Source organism: Populus euphratica, unplaced genomic scaffold, assembly GCF_000495115.2.
Source record: "Populus euphratica unplaced genomic scaffold, PopEup_1.0 scaffold9.1, whole genome shotgun sequence".
NCBI lineage: Eukaryota > Viridiplantae > Streptophyta > Magnoliopsida > Malpighiales > Salicaceae > Populus > Populus euphratica.
The window spans coordinates 673,548-700,177 of record NW_011499857.1 but is presented as its reverse complement, the minus strand read 5'-3'; the positions used below and the strand labels follow the sequence as shown (position 1 = coordinate 700,177).

Below are 26,630 nucleotides of genomic sequence, written 5' to 3'. Positions count from 1 at the left end.
TGAACTCTTGAGTTTTGAGACTCTTATTGACGCACAAACCAACCTTGTCATTGATCAGCACTCTGCATTTTCAACAAATCAAAAAGGGAAAGCCCCAATGTTTACGAGGAAGCTAAAGCTGCAAACACCTCTGAAGTCTCAATTGCATCAGTCATCTAACGATCAAAAGAAAAACAATTCTACTCCTCCTCCTAATCAACCTGCTAATGACAGATGATCAATCTGCCAGATTTGTGATAAGAAAGGACATGATGCTCTTGACTATTATCACCGTTTTGACTTTTTTTTCGGGGACGGTTTCCACCTGCTGGTATTGCTACAATGGCTGCTGAAGTCAACAATTCTCATGATCAACATGTCTGGTATACGGACAGTGGAGCAAATGCTCATATCACTACCATTGCGGGAAATTTAACCAAACAACAGTCCTACAAGGTTAATGATACTCTCCAAGTTGGCAATGGCTCAGATTTAGTTGTCAAACAAGCTTGAAATTCAACTCTAAGCTTTGACCATACTTCTTTCAAACCCACTAATGTCCTATATTATCCTAGTACTTCTGCAATTTTTTTGACCATACTTCTTTCAAACCCACTAATGCCCTATATTATCCTAATACTTCTGCAAAAAAATTTCTATCTACGAACCAGCTATTCTGGATAATGATTGTTATTTTGTACCAACTGATATTTTTTTTTGTGTAAAGGAAAACAAGATGGGTCGCATCCTGCTTCAAGGACCGATTGAAAACGAACTTTATCCATTTACCGGTCAGAAGAGCTTCTCTAATAAACCGTGTTGACTCACTGCCATGCTATGAATGAAAACTTCATTGGGACACTGGCATAATTGCCTGGTGCATCCTGCCAAGCCCATCTTCGATCGTTTACGTAATTATTTATCTATTTTTTATCCTTCCAGACAGTTATGTTTCTTTCCGCAGCTCTTGTCAATTAGGTAAAGCTACAGAACTTCCTTTTGCTGATTCAGTAGACAATCTACAAAGCTCTTGCAGCTAGTTCACACTGATGCATGGGTGTCTCCAATAAATTCTGCTGGTAGCTGTCGCTGTTGTGTTCTTTTTATCGATGATTTTATTAGATTCTCGTGGATGTATCCTATGCCATCTTTTTTGATGTACTTGTTATTTTCCCAGAACACAAATCTCTAGTTGAAAATTTGTTCATTTCTAAAATTCAACAGTTGCAAGGAGAATATCTTTCCAACAATTTCAAATCTTTTCTGGCAATGCATGAGATATATCATGGATTAACTTTAACTTGCCGCTGTACTTCACAACAAAATGGTATTTCTGAAAAAACCCATTGATATATATATATATAATATATATATAAAAAGAAACCAGTTTAACTTCCTCAATAACAGCACATCTACCAAATAAATATTAGACTGGTGCCTTTTTTACAACAACATTTCTCATATATCGTCTTCCTACAAGAGTCCCATAATAGAGAAAAAGAAGAACAGGCTCATGGATGCTAGTACTTTATTTTGCTTTTAAGGTAGTTAATTAATGTTATTGCGTTGAAAAAAATGCTAAAAGATTGATTTATTTCAATTAATTTGGTAATGATTAATAAATAATTTGGAAATGATCTTGCTAATCCCACCAACAAGTTCATTGATTTTTGTAGAGAAAAATAAACCAAATATCATTACACTGTTATAATTCATAGTATTTTGTGTTTTGACCTGCAGTGAAAACCTGATTTTTATAGGTTTTGATTAAGAATAAGATCGACGAGGTACAACAAAGGAATAATTAATAATACAATATTTAGAATATAATTATTATATTATAAAGAAGTTAAATCAAAATGGGTTTACATGGATAAAACAGCATCATATTGGTCCTTTTAGCTTGAAACAATATCGTTTTTCTAAAAAAAAATCAAGCAGCTTTTTGGATTTTTATTATAACAATTTTTTAATTTTTTCATATCTTATTCATTTTTCACGACCCGGAGCCGGATAGTTCTAATCAGACACTCGCGCATACAACCCTCGAGAGCCAAACAGAGCCCATACTGTTTCCCTGCCACTGCATAAAACCCTAATAAGAATTATAATAATAATTTCCATTCTGTGCCCGAACGCAGCTTCGCTCAAATCATAGCTTAGCGGCGTCAAGGAGAGGAGAAACCTGGTAGTTACAGGCAACCATGTCAGACAAGGCTGTGACTATTAGAACAAGAAAGTTTATGACAAACAGGCTTCTTTCAAGGAAGCAGTTTGTGAGTTCTGTCTCTTCAGTTTTCTTTCTTTCTGTGTTTCTTTTTCATCCCGGTATGTTTGGTTTCTAATTTAATGCAGGCTAAGGAAATTGATTATAATCTAATCATTGTTTTTGGAACAGATCATTGATGTTTTGCATCCTGGAAGAGCTAATGTTTCTAAGGTATATATATTTAGTTTCTTTTTTTCATGTTTTCTTATCTGTTTTTTTCTAATGATTTTTGTATCTGAAATTGGTATTCTATGAAGACTGAATTGAAGGAGAAACTGGCAAGCTTATATGAAGTGAAAGATCCGAATTCGATTTTTGTGTTCAAGTTCCGTACTCATTTTGGAGGTGGGAAATCAACTGGGTTTGGGCTGATTTATGACTCTGTGGAGAGCGCCAAGAAATATGAACCAAAGTACAGGCTAATCAGGGTAACTGCCAATCTGCTTTGTTCCATTGTTCTTGTTTTAGAGTGATTGCTGCCTTCACACATGAGACTTGTGCAGTCATGGCCTAACTTTCGTGTTTTAGTGTGTTTGTTGATTGTCTAGTTGTTTTGTTTGGTAGATGATTTCTAATATACTTACTCTGCTAGTGTCTAGTTGTTGTTACCCAGCTGCAATGATTTTGCGTAACACGCAGTATGTTTGTTAGGCCGATCCTTTATTCAAGGAAAGAGTGAACAAGAATAAGAGGTGTCGGATTTTCCTGCATTGTTAGATTAAAGGCAAATCTGCATTATTTGATCTTTTGCTTGGTTTCTGATTATGTGTACTGATTGTTTTGTACTAGCTTGAGATTTGTTTCTCAGAGCAAACAAACATAACCTGTTAATTCAGATTAGCAACACAATCATGTCTACTAGAAGCCTACTCGTTTCGCAAACAAAAAACAAAATCTATTGTAGAATAGACATGGCCTGGACCCTTTACTATGCTTTTAAACTATGAACATACCAGAGCCTTTTGTCATGATCCAAGTTACTCAATTTACCCCGAAACAATTGTGATTTAGATCAACAATCCCTTCTCAGTCTTATAAGTACTTTGGGGAAATCAATTCTTATTTACATCCATGTTATATATAGACAAGTAGCCCAGGGAATTTTCAAGCCAACACCTTAAAACTCACCTTTGAATATCTTTGAACTATCTGCTAGAATCCTGAGAGCCTATAATTGTTTTTTCTAAGGCACATATTTATTAATTTTCCTATATCCTTTTGCACAGTATTCATGGAGAATAGTGTCTCCATTTTTTCATGCAGAAGTTCAGGTGCATTAGTGATTCTAGGGTAGCATCAATTTCAATCGGGAAGATGTTTGGAGAAATATGGGATGAGTTTCATCCTAAATATCCATCTAGTTTTCACCTAATTGAAAGAGTATTGAAGTATCTGCTATAGAAGTCCTTTGCTTGCTATTTGGATCACTAACTTATGATTTTTCTTGAAAGTCGTCTCTTGTGTCATGGATCTAGAGTCTAAATGTTCTCTTTTTTCTTTATTTAATGAGCTGGGAAGTGTGGAGCGTAGGTTAGCTAATATTGATAAACTGCTGTATGAAGATGCTGGGTGCATCTTTAATTCTCCCTTAGACATGGCTCACAAGTCACAAAAGCATAGGAAAAATGCCATATAAAGAATTTCAATTAGGTTCAAGTACATGACCCGGATTCAACATTTGCTTACAACTTTCTTGTTTTTTTGTCACATTTTCTAAAAACAATTCAAATATTATGACTGGATTTATTCTAGATGAATGATGAAGAATAGCCAGTTTTCTAGCACCAATAACTATTCTAGGTGAAAGGAATATGTATTTTTGCCAATGCAACAGAAGCTGCTACTGACAAGCTTCTGTGTGAAGATGCTGAATGCCTTTTTTATTCCTTTTTAGACTTGTCTCACAAAAGCATTTGAGATCTCACATGCCATGTGAAGAATTTTGATAGTGTTCAGACAACTCAGATTCAATATTTGCTTGCACCTTTTGTGTATTTGTTTGAATAACTATGTCTGCTTGTTTTTGTTAGCCTAACTTCATAAACATTTGCATCTTAGGACATATGCTACTCGTTAGCACTGGGACCGGAATCATGTTTTGTCATACGACCACCACATATATTGGGGAAACAGCAAACTAGTGTAGTTTTCTAAAGTTCAACTTGGTTTTGTTATGGGTGCTCTGATTTCTCTAGTGCATCAGTTTTAATTTGTGTTTTTATACTGAATAATTGCTTGTTTTGATGATAGAATGGACTCGCCACCAAGGTGGAAAAATCAAGGAAGCAGCTAAAGGAAAGGAAGAACAGGGCAAAGAAAGTTCGAGGTGTAAAGAAGGTAATGGAGCAGTTTTCTTTGGCAATAACATTCGTTATTGTTGGATTTTTCTTAGCCACCACATACAAACTGTTGATGCCTAATGTGTTTCTTCTATTTGCAGACTAAGGCTGGAGATGCTGCAAAGAAGAAGTGAGATCTAAGTGAGTTAGCTACCTGTCACAGTAATACATCTGGGACCCTGAATGTTCCTTCCTCGGATCTTATCTATCTATCCTCCAATGAAGTTTTGTTAAGATTTTGTTTTGAGATTGTTTTTAGTTATGTTGCCAGCTGATTGAACATGTGCCTGTAGAGGTTTAATAGTTGAGGAATCATTTGTTGAAGTAATTGTGACAATTTTGCACTGTGGTGTCTGCTTTGCTGTGATTCTGAAGCTACTGATGCAATTTGTTCTTGCTGGATTCTTTGATCTTTTGGAATGCTTATGCTCCATCCAGGATTAAGATCCCCCCCCCACCCCCAATATTTCCAATTTTCTATGAGCAATTCTTGATTTTGAGCCTGAGTTTACTCAAATTTAGCGCCGGAGGAGTTAATTTCGCCGTGCCGATTTCCCCCAAGGTAAAAGGTTTCATGTCTTGGGTGTGGAATTCTAATCTGAATGTTCCAGGTGCCAACGTGGATACTATGGACGCAAACGCGTTGCAGCTGGATCGCATGTGTGCTGCATGGTGGAATACGAGTGTCCGGTGCCTCCCTCGTGCGGAAGCTGTAGCTAGAAATTGGAACAAAGTTGACTTCAAGATGATGACATGCGGCTTAACACTGCAAGCATACGAAATATTTGATTTCCCACCCGTTCACATGAGCACGTTTCTATATTTTTATCTAGAAACTAGCATAATTAAAGGGTATTTTATTCTTAAATATAAAAAAATTATATTTTTATTTTATTTTTTAAAATTATTTTTTATATTAGTATATTAAAATGATTTAAAAATATTAAAATAATCTAAAAACATTTAAAAAATAATTAATTTCAAATATAAAAAATCACAAAATACAGTTTAACTGTGTAAACAAGCACCCCTGCTGTTTGTAGGCCAGCCAAATACACCAAAAAGATTCTATTACAGTAATTTTTAGTTACATGATATGCTAGCAGATTGATTAATCAAGCATGTATTATCGAATCTAGAACATTTGTCGTGGACTGTGTTTGGTATGTCACCTTTGCTCTTTCAGGAAACTGATTTTTTATTTGTTTTTTGAAGTTGTTATGCGTCGCTAAAGAGCCGAATCCGTTCTCAAAACGGAGTTGTTGTGTCACGCTAACAGGGTTGATGAGGCTCGACAGAAAAAAGCTGCAATGGAAAGCCTTTATTTTGACCGGACATGGAATGAGACTATCCACTTGTCCAAATTACAAATTTCAAGAATCAGACCATGAACAATTAACAAAACACCTGGGGTACATAAATTTTTTTAAAATATATTTTTTTTATATTTTAAAATTATTTTAAAATATTAATATCAAAATAAAATAAAATAAAAAATATTTTAAATCATAATCACTATTATAATCTCCAACAGCCCACATTTAATTGTGGTTCAACCTAGCATAACACATAAGAGGGGTTTTTTCTACAGCATTTACTTATATTTTTAAATGTTTTTTAAAAATGTATTTTATTTTAAAATTTATTAAATTAATATTATTTTAGTATTTTATAATAATTTTAATTTGTTAATATTAAAAATAAAATAATTTTTTAAAACAATATGCATTTTCAAATGAGAAACTGTCTTGTAAAAGCACCCTGCATGTACTAGTTATAGACCAGTGCTCCTCGGTTATTTAGTTATAGGCCTGCATTACTTTATTGCCGCATGAATAAATTTTTTTGAAGATAATAAAAAAATATAGATAATTATTTGATATTTTTATTAAAATTGAGTTAATTATCAACTTTAAATTTATTTGATCTAACTTTTTACCCAATTAATTTTAAAAAAAAAATAATATAAAATTTGTATTAGCATGACTCAATTGACTTGGCCTTGTCAAAGACATTATGATAGGCCAAACAAAAAAAATTGAGAAAAAATTAAGAAAAAATGATGAAATTAACTTAAAAATCTTTTTGCTAACTTCATGTACATCCTGAATCCAAAATTAAATTGTAAAAATTATTTCAAAGTGATTCAATTGATTTGGTCAATTTGGATAAAACATGTTTGTCTAATAATAAAGATTTGAGAAAAAAATTAAAGAAATGAAAAAAAAATTTAAAAAATGATTATACTTTTTGCTTTGTTTAAAATTAAAATTAAGTTATGTTTACCCAGCAAGATTCAATTAACTTGTTCAAATTTAAAAAAAAATATTAAAAAAATATGAATGAAATAAATAAAAATTAAAATAAATAAAAGAGAAGAAATACAGATTTTGGTATTGTCATTGGAACTGTGTTTTCTTCCAACTATGATTTATAACTATTAAGTAAATATTTTTAATGCAATTTTTGAAAATGGATCACACAAAAAATTAAGTTTGTATCGTTGGTTTTAGTGAAGCAGAAAATTGTTGCTTTTTATTTTTCATTGGCTCACCTGTTGCCATTTGCTACAGTATTCACTTCTTTAGCTTTTCTTTATCAGTATGATCCTTAACACTAGCTTTATCATCAACTTGATGATCCAAAACCAAATTTTCTTTATGGGTAAAAACCGAATCATCCTAAAAGCTTAATTAGACGGTAACCATTATAAAATAGTCTTATGTCCAACTAAACATCCTATTAAAAACACTTCAATCCTCCTTGCCATGTTCACTTATACCACCCCCGAATCCTGGAGGTCACGAAGTTGCTCCATTGAAAGAAAGAAAGCAAGCCTGTTTAAGGATTCACAAGGAGATGAGGATGAGCAGTCCTTTCACGTATTTTATGATTCAGCTAGTTTTCTATGATTCGAACAAGATCTTAATTTAGAAATCTCTTTAACATGATCATCACACACAAGATATTTATAAGAATTCTGGAAATTTGTAGGCTCAAAGAAGTGACTAAGCCCGGAACACCAAAGACAGGGTCTCTTAAGACCAAAGTAATCATCAAATTTGATAATTAAATAAGAAAACAAAGAATTTAAGAGGAGCGAAATGATTAGTGTCTATTCAAGTCTTGCATAAGACTAGGATAAGAGCGATCCTATTGGTATTTTTGTTTATAATGGTTGCAAACTTGTTACTGGCCATGGATAGTTGCTCTATTTTTCTTGCCAAGTATAAAGAAAAACATGGAGTTCAAGAAGATATCAAAAAATAATTAATCAAATGTAAAGTTTAATGGTTTCAAGATAGAAAAAATGAGGAATTGAGAAATATTAAAAGAGAGAATGTTAATTCACTTGGCACTATTCACGTGACCAGCTCCAAATGAATTAATTAATGGTTAGCTATTTACATGAATAGTGACTCAATTATGAATTAATTAATGGTTAGCTATTTACATGAATAGTGACTCAAATGTTCATTGGTCTGCTTTTGACTGAAAAAAAATTAATTTTTTAATTATGTTTTACTCAAAAACTAATATTTAATATCATTGAATAAAACTACATAAATTGAAAGAAAATCACATAATGATATAACATTTGTCAAATTTAATCGTAATTTTAATTTTATTTTCAATGATATTTTATCTGATTTTGATGTACATCTAAAAAACAATTAAAATTGTAATCTTTATCGAATGAATTTTATACGTAATGAAATTGTAGATAAGTTAATAGAATAATAAAAATATTTAATAAAAATATTATTTATTTAATAATGTAATGATGATAATTAAATTTGCAATATTTAAATTAAAAACTATCACTATTAATATATATATATATATATATTTAGTTATTTTATAACTTTAATTTTAAAAATATGCATAACCAAACATATTAAATTATTTTTTATTTAATTTTAATTTTAATTATAATTTTAACCAAATATATATAAATATCAAACTACTTTCAATAAAAATATCATTTATAAAATATTTTTTTTCAAATTACAGCTAACTACAAAAGTTAAAAAAAAAACATTAAATTGAATGAGAGGAAAAAAGCTTTACTGTTCATGATGACTGTCGCTCTTTTTGGTATAGAGAAGTAATCCTTCACAAAATATTGCCGGCCACTCCAGACTTTCCTTTTTCTTTTTCTTTTTTCTGACACTGGAAAATGCTTTTCTAAACTCTCAAAATAAAACGTCAGGTTTGAACTCACGGTGAAAAGAGGCATATTTGTAAGAGAATTATTTATTTAAAAGGAGAGCAATATTAAATTCCGAAGCTCAGCCTGGTCCTTGCGTTTTCTTTTTTTGTTTCGGGTTCAAAGCATTCTCAACGCCAAATCAAGTTTTAGGGCCGCTTGGAAATGTAATATAAACCCTATTTTTAGAAATTTTAATTTTTTTTATTTTAAATTAATAATTTTTTTTTAAATTATTTTAATAACTAATAATAAAAATATTATCTTAATATATTTTTAAATAAAAAATACTTTTAACCGTAGCTGCAATCACAATTTTAAATAGGTCTTTAGCAACCGTATTTGGAAACATTTTTAAAATCATGTTTCATTAAAAATTAAATTTTTTATATTTATAAATCATTTTGACATATTAATATTAAAAATAACTTTTTAAAAATAATAATAAAATATTATTTTAATATATTTTTAAATAAAAAATATTTAAAATTGTATTTGTTATTACATTTTCAAACACCATATAATATTGATATCAAAATTGATTAACTGATAAATCTTTTTCTCAAATCTCTTCATAAATTTAAATTTTAATAGTGTTCAAAAGTATGATAATAATTATTTTTTAAAATAGTTTTTACTTGAAAATAATTAAAATAATTTTTTTATTTTAAAAAAATTACTTTTAATATAGAATAACAAAACAATATAAAAATATAAAAAATTAATTTTTTTTAATTTTAAATTATGATGACCAAACAAGCCCTTACATGTACATTCATGATATAACCGTGCAGAATAGAAAGCAAGTACAATCGTTGTGGTCAAACCTTTCCAAGGCGGAAATAACAGTGAGGAGCAGTTCCTATATATATTTATGTTTTAGTCGGTGGAAACGGATGAAAGGAGCAGCAGGGTAAATCTCCCACCAAAATGAGGAGAAAAGAAAATGCAGGAAGCTATATATATAGAGAAAAAAAAAAAAACTAGTTTCCACTAATTTAAACCTGACTCATAAAAGGGAACAAAAAACCAGGCTCACTCCACCCAAAATCCACCCAGCATCCTGTCGTCTCTTCCACTCCCCACGCGCTCAACCTCGAAATTCTACCTCACGTCTCTAACAACTAGACCACCAGCTTGAGTCAACCCACTCCGATCTCGCCACGTCGTAAAATACCGGGCCCTATTCTACCTTGCAACATCATAGCGGTCATGCCTTCGTGAAGAATTGGAGGGAAAACTGGAAAATAATTATACACGCACGAAGAGAAACGAAGACACAAAAAAGAGAGAGGGCAAAAAAAAAAAAAAAACAAAACGAAATAACATAATAACAGTGACAGATAGAAGAAGCTAATGACTTCGTGGCTTTTTTGCTTATATTGTTGAGCAGGCTATTCCTGAAAAACCTGGTAATGAAAAAAGACAAATTAAAATCTCCCCCCTCTCGCTTTCTTCACCGGAAAGTTACGTCATCAATTTCTGATACACCGCCGTTAAATTAGCGTTAATAGAATCCCGCAAGGTACTACTATTCTTTTCCTTGATAATACGTTAGAAAAGCTAATTTCTTGGCTTCTTTCTGTTGTTTTTAGCATCAGATCTGGTGGGTTTTGCATTGATTTTGTGATTTGGGAGAGATTAGGGTTTACAATCTGTTTCTATTGAAAATATTTTATATCTCGGGGATGATTTTGGAGGGAATTCGGGAAAGTTAGGGTTCTTTGGGTGTTAGTTTTTGTTGTGTTTATGGAAGGGGGAAGGAGATCTGGTGACCCATCTGGATATATAATGAAGAACAGGAGCTCTTCAGGTTGTTTGATTGTGAGAAAGAAAGGTAATGATGGTGTGGGGTCTTCTGGTTCACATAAGGTTTTCGAGTCAAAGAAAGAGAAAAAGAGGCTTAGGGTGGAGTATAGTGATTCAGGGTCTAGTGATGAGTTGTTAATGCCACGGCATAGAAGGGTGGGTCCTGAAACATTGAGGGCATGTAATGGTTTGAGTAGTTATGAAGAGAGTGATATTGGTAGGAAGGGAAGCAGGGGGGAGGATATTAGGCGTAATGAGGTTGGTTTGATTGTTAGGAATGGGGAGGATTTGAGTGAAAGGAAGAGGAATAAGTTGGATGTGTTTGAGTTTGATGAGTATGATGGGAATGACGTGGAAATGTTGAGGAGGCAGCGGTTTGAGGATGGTGGAATGGAAGGAAGGAGGTATTTTGGGCCGACAATGGCAGGGAGAAGTGGCACTGCGAGGGAATACGAGTCAGGGTCCAGGAGGCATGCTGCTGTTGATAGAAGAAAGAGTTCATATTTTGCAAGGTCAGGTGGGTTAAGTCAGGGTGGTGACAGGGGTGGAGCTCGGTCATCTATGTCATTTTTAAGGGATAATTATGATTCTGATGAACCCATTAGGGTTCAGGGAAAAAATGGTGTTTTAAAGGTGATGGTGAACAAGAAAAAGAAGGTTGGTGGGTCTTTGAATAGTTATGATCGTTTGGAAGCTGAGGAAAACAGAAAGGGTGTGAGAACAGAAGATACTGTCAAGAGGAATGTTCTAATGCGTCCTCCAGTCCACTATGATCCTAAAAGTGCTGACAAAGCTGGTTCAGTTTCTAGGACAGAGAAGAATCCAATGAATGCGAAGAAATCAGTGTCAACTAAGAGTGGTAAAGTCACTGATGGGAATTCAGAAGACAGCGAGGCATTGTTAAAGTCGGGGCCTAAGAAAGGGGAAGCTCGTTATCTTATGAAGACACCATTGTCAACAAAGAAAAGCAAAGACTGTGATATGGATTCTGATGACAGTGACACATCTTTAAAGCTGGGATCTAAGAATGCTGGGGCTCGTAAATCTGCAAAGGGGATTGGTAGTGGAGGTGAAAAAAAACCCTGCAGCCAGCTCCCAGAATCTAAAATCAAAGAAGGGAAAGTTAAGCGAGGTAGCGGCACGGAAAAACAGAAGTTGCGTGAACAGATAAGGGAGATGCTTCTGAATTCAGGCTGGACAATAGACTATAGGCCTAGAAGGAACAGAGACTACCTGGATGCAGTTTATATAAATCCTACTGGGACAGCTTACTGGTCCATCATCAAAGCATATGATGCACTTCAAAAGCAATTGGATGAGGATGAGGCAAGATCCAGGGCTGATGGTTCTCCATTTACACCTTTAGCAGACGAGGTGCTCAGCCAACTAACAAGGAAGACAAAAAAGAAGATTGAGAAAGAAATGAAAATGAAGAAAAGAGATGTCAGCGACAGTGAGGATGCAAGAGAAACTGCCCCAAGAAAGTCTTCAAGTACCAGGCATGATGAGGAGAGCCTAGACAGTGGTAGCCGTGAAGAGAAACTAAGTTCCTTTCTAAAGCGGGGTGGTAAGTCATTGAAGAGCAGAACAGGTGGCAATGGTTCTGTCAGTATAAACTCAAAAGGTGAGAGTTCCAAACATCATTTACATGACAGCATTGAGAAACCACCATCTGGGTCCAATTCTCACCAGGGAAGAAAAAGTAGAAAACTTGGCAGATGTACTTTGTTGGTACGGAATTCTAATGAGGGTACAAACTCTGATAGTGATGGCTTTGTTCCATATTCTGGAAAGAGGACACTCCTTTCGTGGTTGATTGACTGTGGAACTGTGCAGTTGAGTGAAAAGGTGCGCTACATGAACCGTCGACGAACAAAAGTAATGCTGGAAGGGTGGGTTACAAGAGATGGAATTCATTGTGGTTGCTGTAGCAAAATCCTCACTGTGTCAAAATTTGAGATCCATGCAGGGAGCAAACTGCGCCAGCCATTTCAAAATATATATCTAGAATCTGGTGTATCCCTTTTGGACTGCCAGATTGAAGCATGGAATAGGCAGGAGCCAGTTAAACGCCTTGGTTTTCAAGCTGTGGACGTTGATGGTAATGATCCAAATGATGATACATGTGGCCTCTGTGGAGATGGTGGGGATTTGATATGTTGTGATGGCTGTCCGTCAACATTTCATCAGAGCTGCTTAGAAATAAAGGTATGTGTACATTACTTTAGCAATGCTGGCTTATTCTTTATATTGACTTTGTGATTATGTTGGTGTTTCTGTTTTCCCCTTTATATCCCCTTGAAGCCTCTTATTTCATCCCCTAGTTTTGTTTCGCATGGAAAGGGAGGGATGGGGGGGAGGTAAATGACTAGAGTTGGATACAATTATACTGGCTTCAAAAGTTTTTTGGTTCTTGGTTGAGGCTCAATCTTTTCATACTCTTAATTATCCTCAAGTATCCTCAGTGGTTGTGCCCCATAAATGGCTCTCTTGAAATTAGGTGCAGGCTCCAAGCTCCTCTACATCCTATGAGTCATAGTTGGGATGTGCGGAAAGAATAATGATACATGTTTTCTATCAGTAGGAACTTTACAGATGTATTTGTTATTTCATAGATAGAAGATCCCACCTATTTGTTATCTCACAGCCCAGTCTGAGATATGTTACTTGTCTGTGAGCCTCATTGAAGTCACACCAGCCATTTTGGTGACTCATTTGGGACAATTCTAGCAATGGTAAACTGTCTTACTAGATGGTTGGGAACTGGAAAAAAAAAATAGCTGCATAATATGAATGATATAAACCTGATTTATTATATGCACACCAAGATATTCTGAATGAAGAATTCATACAGCATTTAGCTTTATACTTCTGTGCTGGGTGCAGCTTGCACCTGAAAAGTAGGGGAGCGTGTTTAATCCAGCTTGCTAACAACACAGGAATTTATTGGTGACACTAGCTTTTTTGTTTAATACTGTGCTTAGTAGCTCTGTTTTTCTCTAATGGTTTTGGTCTTAGCACTCAATGCACTCATACTTGTCTTCTCATTGCAGATGCTTCCCCCGGGTGATTGGCATTGCCCAAACTGTAGTTGCAAATTTTGTGGGGTGGCGAGTGATAAACATTCCCAGGGAGATGATACAACCATCTCCAAGCTTCTCACTTGTAGTCTGTGTGTGAAAAAATGTATTCTTCCTTTTCTTCTTTGGATTGACATCCATCTGTTTATATGCTTTTCCTTGTTTTCCTTTTCTTTTTTTGTTGACATCGACTTTCCTCTTCTATGCAGATCACAAATCTTGCATGCAGGAGATCAACACTATTTCCATTGATACCAGTAATTCAGTCGCTAGCTTTTGTGGGAAGAAATGCAGAGAGGTAATGTTTCAGGGGTTTGCTTAACGTTCATAATCTTTTTCAGCAATTTCCAGGAATTTAACATTTTAATTTCATAACTTTTTAGAGTTTAATGATTATTAGAACTTTCAGCTTTGCAAATCAATATTAGCTGGTAATTTTATGAGTTTAAGATTTTTGGCTTCACTATTTCAGCAGCTTTATCAAGGCATTGGTCAGTACCAATGGTAAATCAGGAAGCTATAGAGTTTTTATTTTTAAAATCCCGCTCCTTTTTGCTTTGTCTGTTTGAAAGGATAATAACTGATTTTTGAATCATCATGACAGTCTTTTTGGAAACATCATTGTTTTCTGAAAGGCCTTCTGGCGATTTGCACCATGCACCTTATTGATAGATATGCCAGATTTGGTTCTGGTAATTCATTATTCTATAGCATACTGCCTCCCAGTGCAAATGAACTTTCAGATTTTAAGTAAAACCTTTTAAAAAAAGATTTATGGAAACATTACTCTTCTTTGAATCTTTTTGTAGCTTCATAGAATTTGAGACCTTGGAAGATATTAAATCTAGGGATATCTGTTACAGGAACCTTTTTTTAGTTTTTCTTCATAAAACAGATCTGGTTCTGTTAGTTGGCTACAAATTATTTTCTCTTCTTGTTTGTTCCTTGCTATCTTGTTTTCAACGATTTTGTTGTATTAATATGCACTATATTGATGAATCCATTTGTTACAGCTCTTTGAACAGTTGCAGAAATATCTTGGGGTCAAACATGAACTAGAAGCAGGGTTTTCTTGGTCTCTAATTCATAGAACCGATGCAGATCCAGACACCTCTCTCCAAGGGCTTCCTCAAAGGGTGGAGTGCAATTCAAAGCTGGCTGTTTCTCTGTCTGTCATGGATGAGTGCTTTTTGCCGATTGTTGATCGGAGAAGTGGGATCAATTTAATTCAGAATGTTCTCTACAACTGTGGGTAAGTGTTCTCAATTCTTGAATGACATGGAATGAACATTGTTAGATATCCTACTTTGATGGAATATAGTGGCATATATGATCACATGCACTTGCGAGCATGGATGCATGAGGCATTTTTGGGTAAAAGTAGTATAAACTCTGAAAACTTGATTACTGACAATTGGCTTGGTCTTTGAGGTATGGTTTTTGTTGAATGCAGTATTTTGGATTTTGTCACAGTTCTCATCTGATTTAATATAAAGTTGATTTATGGAGTTAAGTTTGTGTTTTCACGTAATATGCACGCAGCATTCTTGGAAATGAATGCTTGGTTCTCATATTGTCTAGCTATAATGTACAATCATTGACAATTTTTTTTAATGAAATTACTATGCTATTAAATATTATTATTTGAAGATTGTAGTGAGTTGCATCGCCAGTTGTTCGGAAGAATTATGTCTGTCAATGAGACTGAACTTCCCTGCATGTTCAGGCTGTATATTCTTTTTGCATAGAATGGACAGTCAGATGCACTGTTATATGAGGTGGTAATTTGCTACACTTAGACCAGCAATGGCACAGATGCTACAAACTCCTTGCATGTCTGATGTAAAGGATTTTTCATGGAGCTTCTTTGGCTTGATTGTTTGGTGTTTTTGGCTGCCCAACCAAGCTCACTTAATCCAACCTGGAGGAAAGCAACTTCTAAACGAACTTGCAAGGAATTGAATGCGTATTGTCTTATGAATAGCATCAGGCTGAGATTTGCTAGGGCAGATTCATGCATACACACTAGTGGTATTGGAATCAGTCCTAGTCTTAACTTCTGCAGAAAAAATAATTCAAGCCTTCAAAACTGATCCCACTAGCTGGTGGCAGTTATATCAATTTTTTTCTTTCATTGCACTCTATTTTGAACATGTTCATAAATCAGAATTCTCTTATGTCTTCAATCCAAGCCGCTGTCAGCCTACCCCTTGACTTTTTTGGTCTCTTGAACTTCAATGTAATCTCTGTCTCTCTACTTGCCGGGGCATCTAAATCTCTGCTAGTCCTATTATCATGCCACATGGTTTGTAATTCTTTATAACCCAAGTCAACAGGATGGAGTTATGATCTGGCAAGACATTACCTCATATTCTGAATCTTGTTAAAAAAAACTTGTGCAAGAGTTCTTAGTCTAAGAATAGATCATTTAAAAGGGGAGCACAGACTTCCTAGGCATCTGTGATATCTTGTGAGGGTAACAAGGGGATGGAAAATAGAAAGAAACCTACAGCTACTAATGAGCAAAAAAGGAGGGGCGGGAGCATGGGAATTTGAAATCTTTCTTAGCAGCTTAAATTGCCTTTGCATTGCTGGATTAATGTGTGTTCAGTGCGTCCACTCATTCACATGCCCGAGTGGTATCTTCATGTGACATTATTAGAGGTGGAAATGCTTCTATAACTTAAGTGGAACAGTCCAGGGATCACAGTGCTAGACTAGAGTTATCTGGCCCGGGGTATGCGATACCCTTCCTTAATTAGCTGAAGAGACTGGAGAATAGCCAAAGAAATGGATAAGCTTCCTTGTCTCTCTCTCTCTCTCTCACTATGCAGCTCTCATAGAAGAGAGAATTGAGAGGAAGGCTTCTCGTGTGAATCATCTACACGTTATATAAACCAATTTAGAAACCACAGCTTTATCTCAATCATTGCTCATGGTCTAGCCATCTTAAAACCATTCTCTCAAATCGGGTGCCAACTGGTATGTGGTCATGTTTAGTTTAATGGAAACGCATTAATTTGTGACCCATTAGCTCTATTTAGATTGTTCTTCTTTTCTTTTCTTTTTTTCTTTTTCCTTGGGAGGTTGTTAAGCTTGGCTGATTGTTCATGTTCTCTTTTCTGTTATGCCATCAGGATCATGACAATGGAACTCCATGAATATAATGAATATATGCATTTGATTGCATGAATCATTGAGCATCCTAGGAACATATTTAGCTAACCTGGAAGCTTTTCTTTTTCTTTTTAATTCATGTGCCCAGATACTTTGTTTTCATAAACATGCTGCATGTCTTTTTATAAGATGTTTTCTTAATTTTTCTGTCATTCATTAATTGTCTGTCATTATTTTTTTCAGATCAAACTTTAACCGGCTGAATTTTGGTGGCTTTTATGCACTTATTCTGGAGAGGGGCGATGAAATAATATCTGCTGCATCCATCAGGTTTGGAATTTTTCGTCATTTGTTTGCTCCTAGTGCAATTTCTAACTTTTGGATGGATTTTTGTAATTTCTGTCAAAAAGTGAGTTCAATTTCCGGAATCAGATTTTCTTGTTTAGAAAAATGATAACCACGTGTCATGCAGGGAGCATTCTCTTCTTGAAACTACCATTTGTTTTTCATTGATTTCCTTGTTATGGATGACTTTGAGTTTATTAGTCCATACATTTTCAGCTGTCTATAGCAAATGCTTATGTGGGCACCTAAGTTGGGTTTTGGTATGGAGGACTTCCTGTTCGGTCTGAATACAACTTGGGTGTTTATGTGTACTTGTGTGTTTGAGTGTAGATTGCATGCAGTTGAATTCTGATAATAACACTGCCCGTGCTTGGTTAGGTTCCATGGAACTCGGTTGGCAGAAATGCCATTCATTGGAACTCGCCATATGTACAGGCGTCAAGGGATGTGCCGTCGGCTTTTTTATGCTATTGAATCGGTAAGGAATATGAATCATTTTGCTAGTTTTTGCATGTATAAACTACTGAAACTGCAATTTTTATTTATCTTGCCTTTAGTTTGGTTTCTCGTACTGTATGTCCATAGATCCTATTAACCTTTTCTTTTCCTTTCAGACTCTCTGTTCTCTGAAGGTTGAGAAACTGATTATCCCAGCAATATCTGAACTTATGCATACATGGACAGAGGTTTTTGGTTTCACAACTGTTGATGAATCACTCAAGCAAGAATTGAAATCTATGAATATGTTGGTATTCCCTGGTATAGATATGTTACAGAAGCAGCTAGGGCAAGAAAATACCGATGGAAAGAGGATTACCAGCATAGGTTTTGGTCAAATGTTTTGTTGAATTTTCCCTCTTGTAACTTTATGTTCATGACTTGTTTTATAAATCTAAATTTCTTTCAACAGTTGCAAATCGGATGGAGTTCGAAGACAGTGAATGTATTAAAACTGCAGTGGGAAATAAATCTGATGCAGATTCTCCAGCTGGGTATGATCCTCACGATTGTGATAATGGTGGTTTGGAATCTTCCATTGGGAAAAATGAAGTGGCTAGTGCAAGTTCTGATTCCCAATGCCTTGACGTTTCCTTGAACAATGTCTCTACAATGAATAGTTCTTTAGATGCATCTCATGGACTGAAAAGTGCTGCGTCACCTATGGAGACTGTACATACAGATTCAGAATCAGATGACAAGTTGGCTGAATCTCCTGTGGATAAGAAAAGTGAATGCATCTCCAGTACAACTCATGATGTTCATGAGATGGTTAAATCCAAATCAGATTCTCCTGTTGAAGATACCTCGCTTACTTGTATCAAGGGAGAAATGATAGCTATGAATTCCGATTCCCAAGTTCCAGGTGCTTCCTTAGGCAATGCCTCCATGATGAGTGGTTCGTTCAATGTCTCTTGTGAACTTATAAATGCAGTTCCTTTTGATGGGGCTTCATGTACTGATTCTGAATCGGGGGGCATGATACCTGAGTCTGCTTCTATAATGATCTTGGATGTGTCTGGTGAGCGGCAAGAGGAAAACATGTCAGAAATGGTTTCTCTTGCTAAAGACAAAGATCATTCTTGTAAAGGGGGTGAAGTTAATCATGTCCATGCGGTAATGGATACTAAGCTGGTATCAGATTCCTCTGTTGAAAACAATAATGTGTCTTGTAATGATGGTGATTTGGATGATGCTCCTACAGCAAGTGTTGATATGGTATCTCTTGAAGCTGACCCTTATGCGGAGAAGACAACTGCGGAAAATTTTGCCGAGAAGGTTGATGAGATCTCAGGTATATCTGTTTCTAGATTCAATGGTGATGAGGAGAATAATGTCCAAATTGATTCCAATCCAAACAGTGAAACCATCCATGAGAGGGGAACCATATTAGAAGTGGTTCCAGAGGCTGTTTCTGATGCAGCACGTTGCAGAGGAGTTACTTCACATGTGCCTGAGGAGAGTTCTGTGATTGACTCGAGTGAAGGGAAAACTGAATCTGGCTCGATCTGATGGCGTCACGTCCTCAGCATTCCTGCTTAGTGTTTCCGTGCTGAGCTTGCATGCATACCAAACCTGGAATGCTCCAACTAGTTCATGATTGTTAGGGCAGTGTTGTGGTGGCACAAAGAAGCTATAATTCATCTGAGAAGTACTTAGTGCTGAAGCCCCTTCTTTGTATGATTTTCAAGGACCTGTTTTTACTTTGGAAAAGCATCAAGATCAGTTTGGATACCAAGAGTGTCAACTTTGATGTCTTGCTGGAATTAATCTGGTGCCACACCTGGTTGACGCAAGAGGAGAATCTACTATTGTAAAAAGTAGGCAATGGAGAATAGACGGCAGATTTTTGGAGATCTGTCGAGTGTTCGGACTTTCTTTACAAGTCTTGTATCATTTCATTTTTACGTGGCAACATCTTCATGTATGTTAACATTGTCACATGACGTAGGCTGTTGAAAAAAGGATTTTGAATTCTATTTTTCATGTAATTATAACTTACTTTTTTTGTCTTCTTCTTCCCATAATGCCTGCACTTTATTCATAAACTTTATGTCTGTTGCAAGTGGCCCTTCTATATTGAGTTTGGTAAAAATAGCATATTATTCATTAGATGGTCTTGACAGGAACCAGAGTTTTAGAGGCTTCGTTTCAGCCTTGCGATGGAGTGCTGCTCTTGTGTGGGAGCAGGTCAGGTTATATTTGCTGGGAAAAAGGGCCATACAGTGAAGCTGGCAGGGAATTTTCTACTTTCCCTGCACGAGTAGTTCATAAAACATTCATGTTGTCATGTCACTCGGATAGTACCGCTTTCTTTCTTTCTTTCTTTCTTTTTGTTTAAAAATAACCATGCCCTCCAATATTTCAAAAAGGCCTGAAAACGGTTTAGACTAATGGAGTGCTTTCATTAAAAAATGAACATTGAGTGCTTGTGAGCGTGTTAAATGAAATTTTTTAAAATATAATAAATTAATATTTATTAATTTTTTAAAATATAATAAATTAATATTTTTTTTATTTTTATTTTTAACATAATAATAAAAATATATTAAAAATTTAATTTGAAATATATATTTTTTAATTTTAATAAAAAAAAAGCTCTAACTCAATTTTAAAATTTTAAAAGGATTCTTCATTTTTCCATGGATTATAGTAACAAGTACGATAAACATAAAATCATTAAATACATTTATTTATTAATAAATTATTTAGTTAACATAAAAAGTGTTTGATAGTGTAGTAATAATTATTTTTAAAGTATTTTTTACTAAAAAATATATTAAAATAATATTATTTTTATTTTTTTAAAATTATTTTTAACATCTAAAAATACAAAAAAATAATTTAAAATAAAAAATAAATAAAAATTTAAATTTTGTAAAAATAATTTTTAAAACAATGGTTATAGATCCCAAACCATTTTATTAATGTTGTTTTTTTTAATCTGATGTAAAAAAACATGGAGAAGAACAATAAGACGATGGTTATAAAACGACGCCGTTACGGTAATGGACTCTGATCGCAGCTGGCGCGTTGGGTGTGTGTGCTTGGAGTTAGGAAAAGCGCAGCGCTTAACCTTGCGAGCAAATCCCAGTAGAAGAAACAAACAAACGAACAAATGGAGGTCTCAGGAGTCCTAAGCCGCACCTCTACTTTTTCTTCACTCACAAAACCAAGAGGGCTACCCACACCCACCATCTGTCACACAAATCTGGTGCCCACGCGCATTCACTACCCTAATCCAATCTTCTCTTCAACTCCTTTACTAATGGATTGCCATACTCCTACCACCACCACAAAACCACTTGCCACTCCACTTCAGGCCAACGGTTCCTCTCTAACCACCTCTTCTCCCATCGAATCCGGTACAAATCTCTCCCTTCTTCATTTACTCTCTGATTTCAGTCAGTCTCTTTCCAGTGCCAATTTTGATTGCCTTTTTCAGGAAGCGCTCGGATTGGAGAAGTGAAGAGAGTTACTAAAGAGACAAATGTGTTTGTCAAGATTAACTTGGATGGAACTGGAATTGCTGATTCTTCTACTGGCATCCCCTTCCTCGATCACATGTTAGATGTTAGTAATCTTCTCCTTTTATTTGGATTTTATTAGCTCTAGTTTTTGGTTACTGTGAGATGTTACGCTCTCTCTAATTATTTGGTTGGTTTGTGTTTTTAGCAACTTTCTTCGCATGGGCTTTTTGATTTGCATGTGAGGGCAACTGGCGATATTCACATTGATGATCATCACACTAACGAAGATGTTGCCCTTGCTGTTGGAACTGTATGTGACTATTATTATATTTTTTCTCTCAGTTTCCTTTTAATTTACATCTTGATTATTATTATTGTTGCTGCTGCTTCATTTCTTATTTTGTATCTTGTAACTGTAGAATTAAGCATTAATCATCTGCCTTCTCTTTTTTAATTATGCTCTTGCTTGTGTAAAACACTCTCTCCCTTTGGTATCTACGAGTTTATGTTTCTGGAAATGAGAGGTAATATGTGAGAATTTGCCTCTGCAGGCTTTGCTGCAGGCGCTTGGGGATAGGAAAGGGATTAATCGGTTTGGTGACTTCTCAGCTCCTCTTGATGAGGCATTAATACATGTTTCCTTGGTAAGTTATACAATGTAGTTGTCATTATGAGTATCACTTTGTAGATACTAACCAAACACCTCACCTTTCCCCCCCACTTTCAAAGTTTTGCCACTCTGAAAACTTACACCGCCATGCTACCCTCTAAGCAAATCACACTGTTATCAGTATGCTGTCTTCATTCACACATATGCAACAAGCATGGTGAAGATTGCACAGTTGCATCACTTGCAACTTTGCTAAGGATTGTCTCGTTTTGGAAAATGGAGAGGCACTAAATGAGGTCACTAGGGTAGGATTGGGTGGAAGTTTGGAAGAGAGATACTAAGCATAGTTGTGGCATGAATGCAATGTCAACATGCTTGTTGAGTGCCTTGGAGCATGTTTATGCAGACTCATACACCTGTCTGTAAAATGCATGGTGGGTATTTACACAGATGTAACCATTAACTCTTCTTAGCATTGCTCATTTTGGTACTGGAGATTGATCCACAAAATTTAGTCTTATGATGATTTTTTCCTATGTACACGACATGAGGTTTCTGGGTTGGGGGTAGAATTTTGGAGAGAAATAGTAATCAATCATCACAGTTGTGGGTGATGCGACTTTGTGATTTTCATCCTGCACATTGAACATTCAAGCTCTTGGTTATGCAGTCATCATTTGTGCATGCGCAACATGCACAATAAGAATTTCACAGTTGCATAATCTGTCACTTTGCTTGGTGCTGCTCATTTGAAGGTGGAGAATAGCCATGTCAAAGATTCAGTTCTATGATCATAATGCATTTTAACTATGAAATGGACTCAGACAGCTTGAGTTTGCAGAGGCTTCATGGAAGTCAAGACTAAAATCATTGTGCATGTGCATCATACGGGCTGTATTTACTTAAGAAGGATTAGCTTCCCATCATATCATTTTTTATTTTATTTTTTTATTATTTTAATTTTCTGATGCATATTTGTATTGTATTGAGTTTTATTTTCTTTCAGGATTTGTCTGGCCGTCCATATTTAGGTTATGACTTGCAAATTCCTACTCAGAGAGTCGGAAAATATGACACTCAGGTGCCCCGCTTTACTTTCTTCCCTTTTGCAACAACGATTGCATTTTCTTTTCCCTGCTGTCAACTCTTGGGTATTGTTCAAAGTCTCAAGATGACAACTTGATGTGGATGTAGTTCACACCTTGGAATTTCTAGCTTGGTTTTTATTTTCAACATGGAACATCGTTCTCCCTCTTTTTTCCTTTTTCAAAATCTTCCATTTTCTAAGATTGACTGTTAAGGATATTCATGATTAATTTTAAATTTCCGTTTTTAGTTGGTGGAACACTTTTTCCAGTCATTGGTGAATACTTCTGGGATGACACTGCACATTCGGCAGGTAACAATATAATTTATGCTTAAAATTTTCAATTTAACCTGAAGCATTCCAGTGCTATTGGCTGTAATGCACAAACAGTCTTCACTATCTTTGTGCTTGGATTATCTATATTCTCTCACTGTAGTCTCTGGGAAAAAAAAAAAAGAAAAGAGAAGATGAAAACTCTAGTACTCCTTTGGTCTGTTAACTTGGTACACCTCCACGCTAACCCTGTCACTTATCTATTTTTTCCAGCTCAGTTTATGTAAGTTTAACATTTGCATAATAAAATCATTTGATCTCTCTCTCTCTCTCTCTCTAATATATGTTGTATCTTTATTTTGTAAAGATAAATAGATTTTTTCACTCCTCTCTTCAAACACCTCTGTTTATGTTTTTAATTATGGTCTGCACTATCAAGCATCAAAAGGATATCAATTGCCAGAGTCAACAGACAAACTCGGAAATGGTTCAAATTGGAATCCATGGACAAGAATGGTTTATTTTCCCTGTAGAGAACCCAAGATATGTAACAAAGCTCACTATTGGTATCCTATAAAGAATTAACTAGGGATACGGACATGAAAACAATAAAAAAGCATCTAGGAGTGAATCTCGTTTTGGTGTTGGGATCTGCATTAAAATTAGATCTAGGTTTTAAAACATAGAATGTAGAATGGGTGGCAGATTTTGGTCTTAAGGTTAACTCTCTTAATTGAAAATGTGTTGATTTTATGGTTTAAGTTACTATATATGACATGGCTAATTGAACACACTGCACAATTTGGTTTAGAGATGTACTAAGTTGACAGTACAATGGGAGTACTGGAGGTTTTCCATGATCTATGTTGCAATCCTAAATCTTTCAGAAGTAGGCTTGCATGTTATTTTTTTGTTACAAATTTTCCCTTTTAATCTTATAATTTACATTTTCCTTGTAATGATTAGCTAGGAAACTTTTCTAATCCTGTTTGCTGTCACTTTTATATTTATAAAAGAATGTTCCAATGTTGAGCACAGCTTGCTGGAAGAAATTCTCATCATATTATTGAGGCAACCTTCAAAGCTTTTGCCAGGGCACTTCGACAAGCTACAGAATATGACCCACGTCGCCTCGGGACTGTGCCAAGGTTTGATTTCTTGTTTTCATCTGTGACTTCTCTGGCATCAAAAGCATCACCCCCTGTAAACATTATCTAAATTTTGAAGTTGATTTAAAGATGAGAAAGTCTTATAAGTGCAATAACACTGCTTTAGTCTCTTTTCCTTAATTTTTCCATTGATTTTGAGGCCACCTTAACAAAAAGGTATGGTAAGTGTCTGGTTTGTAGATCTCAAAAAGTTCCTCCTTTAATATCATTTCTTCTTTTTCATCTTGATATGTGACAGTGATTTGTCTCCTTAGTATAAGATTCCTCCTTGGTTCTTCTTGAGCAAATCATTGCATCAAAGTTTTGTGGTTAAGAAGCCACATTCTTTTTAAAATTACCCCAGCAAGTTTTCTTAAATTGGCTGGTGGAGCCTAACAAGTTATTTCTCATCATCTGTTAGCAGTTCACTATCCATTAGGTAGCCTATTTCACGGCACATTGTAAATATATGTAGCATTAGAAGGATTTCTTACGCATACCACATAATATTTCTTATAACGAAAACTCTAAAGCAGGTCTGATTTGTTATGTGCAGCTCAAAAGGGGTTCTGTCACGATCGTAATGCTTCATTATTACTTTAAGGGTTGTTGAAATTTGTTTAAAGGTGCTGTGACAGTGGATGCATTGTATTCAAGCGTCCTCCATGGGATCTATTTTGGTGATCCCTACTAGTTTGTCGTTTTGATAATCAGCTGAGCATCATATATATAAGATAAAGCAAAAGTGGTGTTGGTAGGCATACTACTGTTCTGCTGATGGCAGTACAATATGGGGACGGATATTGTGAATGATAGATTACTGCCCATATGGTTAGTTGTATTATGAACTTGCAAAGAATTGATGTTGTAGTATTTCAAACATTGTTTTCCTCCTTACGCGTGGGGGAAAAGAGGGAGCAGCTGGGAGGGGGTATTTATCAAGAATAAATGGAGCTCATAGCTGTTATTTGTTTTTAGCACCTGTCACTTTAGTGAAGCTTCTTGTTTGTGGCCACTGGCGAATGTACACTGAGAACTCTGAAGTGTGGCCTGTGGGGACTTGATATCTAGCGATTGCCAAATTATTACTCTGCGCTTTATTCTATGGCACGTGAAGTGAATTTGACAAATTTTCTGTCTTGAATAGGACCCAGTACCTTTGCTCTAGTCATATGAAATGCCTACGTTATTTAAACATGGGACTATAATCTTTTCAAACATTATGAGGTGTTGCTTTCCAAGTGCAGATGCTGATGGCTTTGGGATTCATGTGAGAATGAATTGGCAATTGCTAACCTTTTTGTCTTTAATGACCTCTCATATTTATAATTTTTTATTTTGTTTTGAGATTCCTATACCTAAATCATGTCAATTTGGAAAGAAAATCCATATGCATTTGTGCATTTTGGTTGCCCTGAATTTGCTTAATGCATATGCGTTGCCGTTGAATGCTACACAGCCTTGCTAAAAGGGTCGCGGCAATGAATATTGTACAGTAACAAGCTAAAGCGTGTGGGGAATTTTCTATTTACCTAGTGAATTATAATAGTAATTTATAGTGAATTTTTTTAATTATTTTTTTTATTTTTTAATATTGAATTATTTAAAAATTTTACTTTATAATTTTTTTAAATACAGCGGGTTATTATAATGTTTTTCTATATATTTTTTTATTTTTTAAAGTTATATTTGTTGATTTTATTTTTTTAAATATTGAGCTGATTGAGAATTTAGTTTTGTAATTTTTTTTTAAATATTATTAATTGTTATAGTATTTGTTTGTATAATTTTTTTATGATTTTTTATGAAATTATTTTTTTGATTTTATTTTCTAATATTGAACTGGTTAAAAATTACAGTTATAATATATTAGAAAACAATATAATTTTTCTTGTAAATTACTGTTAATTGCTATAATGTTTTTTATAATATTTTTTTAAATTATTTTTATTGATTTTATTTTTTTAATATTGAGTTTGTTATAATTTAACTTTGTAATGAAGCTTAATTATATGAAGAAAATATCGTAATTTTTCTCACAAAACACTGTTGATTGTTACATGGTTTTTTTCTTATGATTTTTTTTTAAAATTTTCTTTGTTAATTTTTTTTTTACTATTAAGATGGTTGAGAATTATAATTACAAGTTATTACAAATAAAACTAAACCATATGCGAAGTACTGTAAATTTTATTACAAAATACTGTGAATTGCTACAGTATTTTAAACATGATTTTTTGTGGTATTTTTTTTCTAAAATTGTATTTGTTGATTTTATTTTTTTAGTATTTATTTTATTGAGAATTTAGCTTTGTAGTTTTTTTCTTTTAAAATACGGTGAATTGTTGTAGTGTTTTTTTATATGATTTTTTTTAAATTTATTTTTGTCGAGTTTT

At 34.6% G+C, this 26,630-nt stretch overlaps 3 protein-coding genes across 3 annotated transcripts; all 3 read left to right on the top strand.

The window, feature by feature from the left end:
- Window positions 1–1,987: 1,987 nt before the first annotated feature.
- On the top strand, window positions 1,988–5,044 carry LOC105123572 (40S ribosomal protein S24-1). Its single transcript, XM_011023228.1, has 5 exons — window positions 1,988–2,255; window positions 2,378–2,419; window positions 2,506–2,676; window positions 4,499–4,585; window positions 4,689–5,044. The coding sequence occupies exons 1-5, from the start codon at window positions 2,184–2,186 to the stop codon at window positions 4,719–4,721; spliced, it is 405 nt and encodes a 134-aa protein (XP_011021530.1). The 5' UTR covers window positions 1,988–2,183; the 3' UTR covers window positions 4,722–5,044.
- Window positions 5,045–10,065: 5,021 nt separating this feature from the next.
- Window positions 10,066–19,699, top strand: LOC105123571 (Acyl-CoA N-acyltransferase with RING/FYVE/PHD-type zinc finger protein). Its single transcript, XM_011023227.1, has 8 exons — window positions 10,066–12,814; window positions 13,660–13,792; window positions 13,896–13,984; window positions 14,700–14,938; window positions 17,047–17,133; window positions 17,527–17,626; window positions 17,763–17,973; window positions 18,059–19,699. The coding sequence occupies exons 1-8, from the start codon at window positions 10,547–10,549 to the stop codon at window positions 19,156–19,158; spliced, it is 4,227 nt and encodes a 1,408-aa protein (XP_011021529.1). The 5' UTR covers window positions 10,066–10,546; the 3' UTR covers window positions 19,159–19,699.
- Window positions 19,700–20,664: 965 nt separating this feature from the next.
- LOC105123570 (imidazoleglycerol-phosphate dehydratase-like) lies at window positions 20,665–25,548 on the top strand. The gene is made up of 8 exons (XM_011023226.1): window positions 20,665–21,011; window positions 21,092–21,219; window positions 21,322–21,426; window positions 21,668–21,760; window positions 22,733–22,807; window positions 23,063–23,125; window positions 24,125–24,234; window positions 24,791–25,548. Exons 1-8 carry the CDS (start codon window positions 20,765–20,767, stop codon window positions 24,816–24,818), a joined length of 849 nt encoding a protein of 282 aa, XP_011021528.1. The 5' UTR covers window positions 20,665–20,764; the 3' UTR covers window positions 24,819–25,548.
- Window positions 25,549–26,630: the final 1,082 nt, after the last annotated feature.

Coding starts and splice junctions, on each gene's coding strand:
- LOC105123572 (XM_011023228.1), top strand. CDS start 2,184: ATGTCAGACAAGGCTGTGACTATTAGAACAAGAAAGTTTATGACAAAC. Junction 2,677..4,498: donor CAAAGTACAGGCTAATCAGG/GTAACTGCCAAT, acceptor TTTTGATGATAG/AATGGACTCGCCACCAAGGT. Junction 4,586..4,688: donor AAGTTCGAGGTGTAAAGAAG/GTAATGGAGCAG, acceptor TTCTATTTGCAG/ACTAAGGCTGGAGATGCTGC.
- LOC105123571 (XM_011023227.1), top strand. CDS start 10,547: ATGGAAGGGGGAAGGAGATCTGGTGACCCATCTGGATATATAATGAAG. Junction 13,985..14,699: donor GTGGGAAGAAATGCAGAGAG/GTAATGTTTCAG, acceptor CATTTGTTACAG/CTCTTTGAACAGTTGCAGAA. Junction 14,939..17,046: donor AATGTTCTCTACAACTGTGG/GTAAGTGTTCTC, acceptor TATTTTTTTCAG/ATCAAACTTTAACCGGCTGA.
- LOC105123570 (XM_011023226.1), top strand. CDS start 20,765: ATGGAGGTCTCAGGAGTCCTAAGCCGCACCTCTACTTTTTCTTCACTC. Junction 21,761..22,732: donor CATTAATACATGTTTCCTTG/GTAAGTTATACA, acceptor ATTTTCTTTCAG/GATTTGTCTGGCCGTCCATA. Junction 24,235..24,790: donor CGCCTCGGGACTGTGCCAAG/GTTTGATTTCTT, acceptor TGTTATGTGCAG/CTCAAAAGGGGTTCTGTCAC.